The sequence below is a fragment of the Cornus florida genome, unplaced genomic scaffold (genome assembly GCF_030987335.1).
Source record: "Cornus florida cultivar Cherokee Brave unplaced genomic scaffold, ASM3098733v1 CherokeeBrave_3.0.0_Hap2_Chr05, whole genome shotgun sequence".
Classification (NCBI taxonomy): domain Eukaryota; kingdom Viridiplantae; phylum Streptophyta; class Magnoliopsida; order Cornales; family Cornaceae; genus Cornus; species Cornus florida.
The window spans coordinates 118510669-118518897 of record NW_026775575.1 but is presented as its reverse complement, the minus strand read 5'-3'; the positions used below and the strand labels follow the sequence as shown (position 1 = coordinate 118518897).

General features: G+C 33.6%; 1 protein-coding gene across 1 annotated transcript; it reads left to right on the top strand.

Moving 5' to 3' along the window:
* The first annotated feature begins 604 nt into the window (after window positions 1–604).
* On the top strand, window positions 605–4453 carry LOC132310065 (protein FAR1-RELATED SEQUENCE 5-like). Its single transcript, XM_059808305.1, has 4 exons — window positions 605–699; window positions 3252–3603; window positions 3703–4266; window positions 4358–4453. The coding sequence occupies exons 1-4, from the start codon at window positions 605–607 to the stop codon at window positions 4451–4453; spliced, it is 1107 nt and encodes a 368-aa protein (XP_059664288.1).
* The last annotated feature ends 3776 nt before the right edge of the window (window positions 4454–8229 follow it).

The following is an 8229-nucleotide window of genomic DNA, read 5'->3' as shown; positions in this document are numbered from 1 at the left end:
TATTATCATACTCAATTTCCAAAAATAAAATTCAATTATTGGCAATGAAGGGGAAATAAAATTTGATTTTGAGTTACCAAATATGGCTTGAGAGCTGATATTGATTTCATGGTAGATGGACCCATACTTGACCCAAACTCAAATGGTGGGTGGCGGAACGCAGTTTTGATCTGAATCCGGGTTTTGCTTCTGAAGTCTCAGCTCCCATTCACTCTCGCCGCCGACACCGTCGCGTGAATTCACCAGTGACAGTCTCGTCATTCTAGTCTTCATTCGCATTAACTTGCTCTTTGATTTCGAGAGATGTACATAGGGTTTTGAACCAAAAGTGTTTCGATTTCAATTCCAGAGACTCAGATCAAAATTTTCTTCTCTGTACAATTTTTAGTCGAATACACAAAACCTATTGTGACCGCCAGTTAGACCCACGCGTGTAGAGAGACAAAAGTTAGAGAGTGAAACACTCTCCCTCGAATAATCGATGGATTTCTGGAAATAAGAAATCAAACCCAAAAATGTTGAAATCTTAATCGGCAAGAAGAGATCGGTCTATTTCTCTCTTCCTTCTCTTCTTTGTTTATTGGTGGTGCGGCGGCGGTTATGGATGGGGGAACCAGAATCCTCTCCCGTGGAACTGGAGAATCTGTTCCCTCCGGTTTTCACTATAGCAATGGTAAAAAGGGCCAAACAGTACGTTGGGTAAAAAAAGTACACAGAGACACATATACGAACAATACACATACAAAAAATTATACATACATACACGAAATATTTCCTATTGAAACTCAGATTGAAGCGGCAAATTGGAAAATCCAAAACAGATTTAGCGCCTCTTCTAATCTTCTTTCTTCTTCTTCTTCTCTCCCAATTTTTCCTCCTTCTTTCCAAATTTACAAATTCTTTCCAAAGGTTTTATTGAACGTCGGCGGAGAAGAGGAAGGCACAATTGCGACTTTCTAAATTTCTAATCTTGTTTTTTCTTCTTCTCTCCCGATTTTTCTTCTTTCTTTCCAAATTTACAATTTCTTTCCAAGCATTTCATTGAATGTCGGAGAAGAGGAAGGTACAGTGATGAAGGAATGCTCTTAATATGCTTTCTTCTTCTCTCCCTAAATATAGAATGAAATAAATTCGTCTCCTCTTAATATGCTTTCTTCTTCTCTCCCTAAATATAGAATGAAATAAATTCGTCTCCTCAAAAAAGTCCCAGCTTTCCTTAATTTTGTTCTTTCCAAAATTACAATTTGTTTGGAAAGGTTTGATTGAATCGTAGGGAAGAGGAACCTTCAGTGTCGGAGAAGAGGAAGCTACAGTGACGAAGGTATGTTCTTAATCTGCTTTATTCTTCTCTCCCTAAATATAGAATGAAATAAATTGTCTTCCCAAAAAAGTCCCAGCTTTCCTTAATTTTGTTCTTTCAAAAATTACAATTTGTTTGGAAAAGTTTGATTGAACGTGGGGAAGAGGAACCTTCAGTGTCATGTGTTTGGTAATTCTTGAACTGTTATTAAACTGTGAAAAATTAAATGAGAAATTGTGAAAATTATATGATTAAATTGTGTAAAAGTTGTGATATTCTGTATTAGAAGTTCTGTTATGTTTTCAACTTCAATTTAAGATGTTAGAATAAAATATCCATTGTATTCCTGTAATGCAGTGTTTTATTCGTGATAAATACTACAATATATTTGGGATATTCTGTATAATAAGAAATAGATGTTTTACACTTCCAATTTAATATGTTAAAATAAATTTTCCATTGTATGAAATGTAAGTGCCCATTGACAGTTATGATTGTTCATTATAAATAACTCAACTTGGTTGTAATGTTTCTCAAAACAAGCCCAAGACCTTCCCATCATTTCCCACTAACTAATGCTCCCACATTTCATCATTGTCAGTTAGACAAGTGGGAAAAGTAAAGAAACAAATAAACAATGAAGTAAAAAAAAATACCTCTTGACTAAATTAGTATATTTCAATATCTTTGAAAGTTTGATATATATATATATATATACATATATATCAATAAAAGAGTGAAGGAGAACTAATGCAGATTCTTTTCACCACAACGTTCTGTTCTTGTTGTTGTAACAATGAATTGGATTTGAATAGTTGGCTTGTTCATGTCCTTTTGACCCTTTATTTCTATCTTCCCTTGTTTCTTCATCTTTGGGAAGAAGTGGTCAGTGGGTTTTGAATTAAAAACCCACTGTGGCACAGTGTGTGTGTGTGAGAGAGAGAGAGAGAGACAGAGACAGAGACAGAGAGAATGGGTTGTCTGGGACTTTAAGTTGCAAAGAAGGCAATGTGGCTCTATCTTTTCTGTCATGGGTTTTAATCGTTGTGAGAGATGGGGGCACTATGCTTGCTACTCCAATACAGTTGTCTATGTCTTTGGGTATGTATCTTTCTTTAAAATAAGAGAAATAAAATTTTTATTTTATTTTTTTTCTTCTGATTATTCATTAATAATAATGCTATTTGGAGTGTTTTTTCTTTGATCATGATCTTTGGATTCATTTTCTTATTTTACTTAATTTACTCTGTTACTATCTGTGTGGTAGCTTTCATGATGTTCTTTGGTTATTTTTATTATTAGTATTATTCTTATTATTTTTTATGTATTTAGTTTTGAGTTTTGGGTTAAAATTTATTCTCTTTTTTGTTCTAGGCTGTTGGTATAGTTATCTTTAGCTAATAGCATGTGCACTTTCTACAAATGTTTTAGTTTTTTCCTATTCTCTCTTTAATATTTGTTTGTTGTTGGTTTGTCTTTGTTTGAATTTCTCAAATTAGTTGGGATGTTGTTTGGTTGCATGATTAGCTACATCACACTACTACTCTTGGTTGCATGACATGGAAATGTTTTTCCAATTCGTATTGTTGTTTCTTCTTATACCCCTAACTTAACATGGTTGTAGTGTTTCTCAAAATAAGCCCAAAGAAATTTGCAAGTTCATATTTGATTTGGAAAAAGTTAAATGAATAATTGAACACAGTTGTAATTTTTATAAAAATAGAAGGTCCAAAAAGGTTGGAAGTGCTTGTTTGACTTGGAAAAAGATAAATAAATAATTTATTTTGTTATTTGTAGCAAAATTAAAATATGTGTAGTTGAGGAAGTTGGTTCCCTGCCCTGATACATTATACTATCTTGAATAATGGTAGTATGTCAGAAAATATTTCCAATTAATAATCCATACCTGTAACACAGCCTTTCGTTCAAATGTATTTTTTATATATTGTAGGTTTCTGATTTCAATTATTGGAATGGAAGAGGTATTAAATAACATCGAAGACACCACATATACAGAAAACGCTCCTATTGCAGGGGCAGGTGTCGTAGAATGGAAACCAAGAATAGGTATGAAGTTTGAAACTGAGGAAGAGGCATATGATTTCTATAATTCATATGCCGGTCGAGTCGGTTTTAGCATCCGCAAAGAGTATTTTAATAAGAGCAAGAAGACTGGTAAACTGTCATCGAGATTGTTAACATGCTGCAAGGAGGGTTTCAGGGGTGACGACATTCGGGACAGTAATACAAAGACTCCCAGGGCCGAAACACGAACTGGTTGCCCTGCTCGAATGCTTATACAAGTTTCCAAGTATACGCATAAGTTGGAAATTACAAAATTTGTTGAAAGCCACAACCATCCATTGATGATTGATGAATGCATACACATGCTGTCATCCTAGCGTAGAATTAGCCGTGTTCAGGCCATTGATTTGGAATTGGCTTCTGATTCAGGAATAAGCCCTCGCAATTCATATGAGTTGATGGGAAGACAAACTGGTGGAAAACAATCAGTTGGGTACATGAAGTTGGATTTACTAAACCATATAAGGATCCGAAGACAAACTGAGCTCGAATATGGAGAGGCAGCATGGCTAATGAATTATTTTGAGACTCAGTCTTATGAAGATCCATCTTTCTTTTATGCATTCCAATTGGATAGTGATCAAATGATCACTAACATATTCTGGGCTGATTCAAAAATGATAATTGATTATTGCAATTTTGGAGATGTTGTAAGTTTTGACACAACATACAAAGTTGTACATGGCAACCGTCCATTTGGAAGTTTCTTGGGGTTGAATCATTATCGGGAGACCGCTGTGTTTGGAGCAGCGTTCATGTATGACGAGACTGCAGAATCGTTTGTGTGGTTGTTTGAAACATTTTTGAAAGCAATGTCCGGTAAAGCGTCAAAGACGATCTTCACTGATCAAGATGCTGCAATGGGAAATGCATTGACGCAGGTGATTTTAATTCAGATCTCCACTCTTTGTATTTCCAAATTTTAATTGTGTAGTTGGGCGTGGTACATGTTTTTACGTAGTTATATTACAGAAAATAGTTTTTGCAGGTGATGCCAGGGACAAAACATTATCTGTGTGTTTGGCACCTAATGCAAAATATACAGAAGCATCTAGGGTTGTTATTTAGACGTACGCAAGGCTTTAAGAAGGTGTTATCAAAATTAATGTTTGAAATTAAGGAGGAGGAAGAATTTACCAGGGTATGGAATTTAATGATAACGGAAAATGGTGTTGTTGATAACACATGGCTTACAAATCTCTTTGCTTTGAAACATAGATGAGCCATGGCATTTATTAAACATACCTGGTCTGCGGGTATCCACAACACACAACTGAGTGAAAACTTCAATGGTTGCTTGAAGGCGTACTTATCCAGGCAACTGATTCTTCCAGATTTCTTCACACACTTTGAAAGGTTGTTGTCCGACAAACGTTACAAGGAGTATGTAGCCGAGTATGGGTTGCTCCACAATCTACCTCAACTGAAAACAAACTGTAACATATTAGTAGAGGCGGTAAACCTGTACACAAAGGTTATATTTAATATTTTCCAAAAGGAGTTTTTAGCAGCTGCTGCCAATCAGAGGATCATTGGTTGCAGTCCCATCGATGGCAACGGAGGCTGTGTTTACAAAGTCGTTGGTGAGGACGAAATGCAACGCGACGTGAGGAGGACAACAGAAGATGAATTGTTATGTTCTTGTTGTAAATTTGAAAGGGAGGGTATTATGTGTAGGCATAGTTTGAAAATCCTAAAAGACTCCATGTTCGCCAATACATTACCTCGTCGATATATATTAAGAAGTTGGAGTAAAACTGCAAGAGATGGCAGCTTGGAGGAAAATCTTTCCGGTGAAGTGATTGCCGAAGCTGATCCAAAAATTAAGGTTAGGAGACGGCACAGGGTACTTTGTCGTATTCTGACTGAAATTTCATCCATTGTATCGGAGGATAAGGACGGATACAATGATTTGTTAGTGAAAGCCATGGAGTGGAAAAAAATTGCCCAATCAAGTTGTAGGCGTATGTTTGCTGAGAGGAATGGAATTTATACTGGTGGTAAAGGCAGAAACCAATATGTCGGCACGAACAGAAATACTGAAAAAATTCCCAATGGTCTCAAGTGTAAAGATACACGGAAAGGAAAATTTAAGAGGTTAAAACCGACTATGGAGCTAAAGAGTCGCAATAACACGAAATCAATGAAACAAATAGTTCAGCTTCAGGTACTTTTATCCCCTTACTGTTGTCCAAGTAGTTTCATAAGTAATACCAGTTCTGTGTATTAAATTATGCATACGTAATAATTCTCATAAATGTGTTGTAGAATTGCAATGAAACCCTTCAATTAGGAGAGGCAGGTGGCAATAGTCATAGTGGAACAATCCCCTACCACGTGTTAGTGAATGTGAGTATTGTTGCATAACTATTTTTAGCACATTGCTTAACAAATAATACATGGAGAAAAATGATGGCATACCCTCATGAAAACAAAACATAGTCCTAGAAATGTTTTCCTCTCAAATACCTAAACTACTAAGCAATGGAAAGTTACAAAATGTCTTGGAGATGAACTCCCATCACATCTAAAACCTCCCATAAATTACATTTATCTAGATCCTTAGCTACTCTTGCAATCTTATCATGCAATCTATTTGAACTTGTTTATAACTTAGGTAACACTTTGCTGCCAATGCAAAGGGTTGTTGTTGGAAGAATTCCTGACTAATAACTGGTCTTTGCATAACTAAAACTGAATGAATAGACGATGTAGCTCTACCCCCAGTCCAACATAAGGCAGCCTAATCCACCTCTTCATTTTTCTCTGTCGCAGCTTCCCATGCTGCTTAACATGTTCATTATGGTCAGAAGTTAATATGTGGTCAAATGTTTTACAACATTTATTTTGTAGGGCTGTGATATTCCAGTTGAATTTCTCAGTAAAGAAAGTTATATGATGCCACCACAACGTGTAATGCATTACAGAAGGTTTTCGCAATCGCCTGCTGAACTAACTACTCCATTAACTAACCAGTCAAGTTTGTTGTTAAGGTGGAACCAACATATAAATTGCAATATACAAAGTTGCATAATTCTTTAATTGATTGTTTATAATATATCCTGAAAAATATATAATGTTGCAGACATTTGTTGCTGATTTATTCAATTCCAATACCAATTATTCACATGATGATTGCTTCACTGATGGTTTCAGAAGTAATAAGGTAAGTAGTTGTCCTCATCAACACAATTCGTACTAGTTTAATTTTTTATTGAATTTTATTCTCTGTTGTCATGGTATCTAATTTGATTGCATTTTGTGACATGATCATTTTGAAAGATAACAGATTTAAACAATTGCGAATCGAGTGTGAGGCGAACGTCCCAAATGCCAATCGAGGAGATGGACCGACCAATTGAACGACTCTTTCATAGTTGACAATCATTTCTGCTTGTATTTCACATTGTTTTAACTTATTTTGTTTATCTAACTCTGCTTAATTGTTGTTGGGTTTTATAACAATATAGGGAGGTTGGGCAAATTTATATAATTTTCTGTATTATGAAAATGCATAATAAGTGGTTTTCATCTTTTCTTATGAAATATTAACTCTTGACTTATGAGTCTGACTCAAGTATTTGAGTTGATGGAAATGCATTGAAAATATTTGCAAGGATCAAATTAATAGAATACAAATGCAACAACATTGTGATCCACTTATGCAAATACATATGTAGCATCTATCATGTTACCTATATACATATATTCCTTAAAATTTATGTCAAACATCCAAATAATTTTCTAATATAAGTCTGAACAGATCAATTTATGCAAATACATATGTTTTATTTATGGTTATATTTTTTTAGCTAATTTCGTTACCAGTTTATAGAAATCATCCCAATTAATTTGTAAGACAATTTTCAAGCCCCAAACGAAAATCATCCAAATATAAGTCTCAACAGATCAATTTGTGCAAATATATATGTTTTATTTATAGTTATATTTTTATTCATAATTTCGTTACCATTTTATAGAAATCATCGCAATTAATTTGTAAGACAATTTTCAAGCCCCAAATGAAATTCATCCAAATATAAGTCTCAACAGATCAATTTATGCAAATACATATGTTTTATTTATCGTTATACTTTTATAGCTAATTTCGTAAACATTTTATATAAATCATCCCAATTAATTTGTAAGACAATTTCCAAGCCTCAAACGAAATTCATCCAAATATAATTCTGAATAGATCAATTTATGCAAATACATATGTTTTGTTTATCGTTATATTTTTATACATAATTTCGTTAGCATTTTATAAAAATCATCTCAATTAATTTGTAAGACAATTTCCAAGCTCCAAACGAAATTCATCCAAAAATAAGTCTGAACAAATCAATTTATACAAATACATATGTTTAGTTTATCGTTATATTTTTATACATAATTTCGTTACCATTTTATAGAAATCATCCCAATTAATTTGTAACACAATTTCCAAGTCCCAAACGAAAATTATCCAAATATAAGTCTCAACAGATCAATTTATGCAAATACATATGTTTTGTTTATCGTTATATTTTTATACGTAATTTCGTTACCATTTTATAGAAATCATCCCAATTAATTTGTAACACAATTTTCAAGCCCTAAATGAAAATCATCCAAATATAAGTCTCAACAGATCAATTTATGCAAATACATATGTTTAGTTTATCATTATATTTTTATACATAATTTCGTTACCATTTTATAAAAATTATCCTAATTAATTTGTAACACAATTTTCAAGCCCCAAACGAAAATCATCCATATATGTCTCAACAGATCAATTTATGTAAATACATATGTTTTCTTTATCGTTATATTTTTACACATAATTTCGTTACCATTTT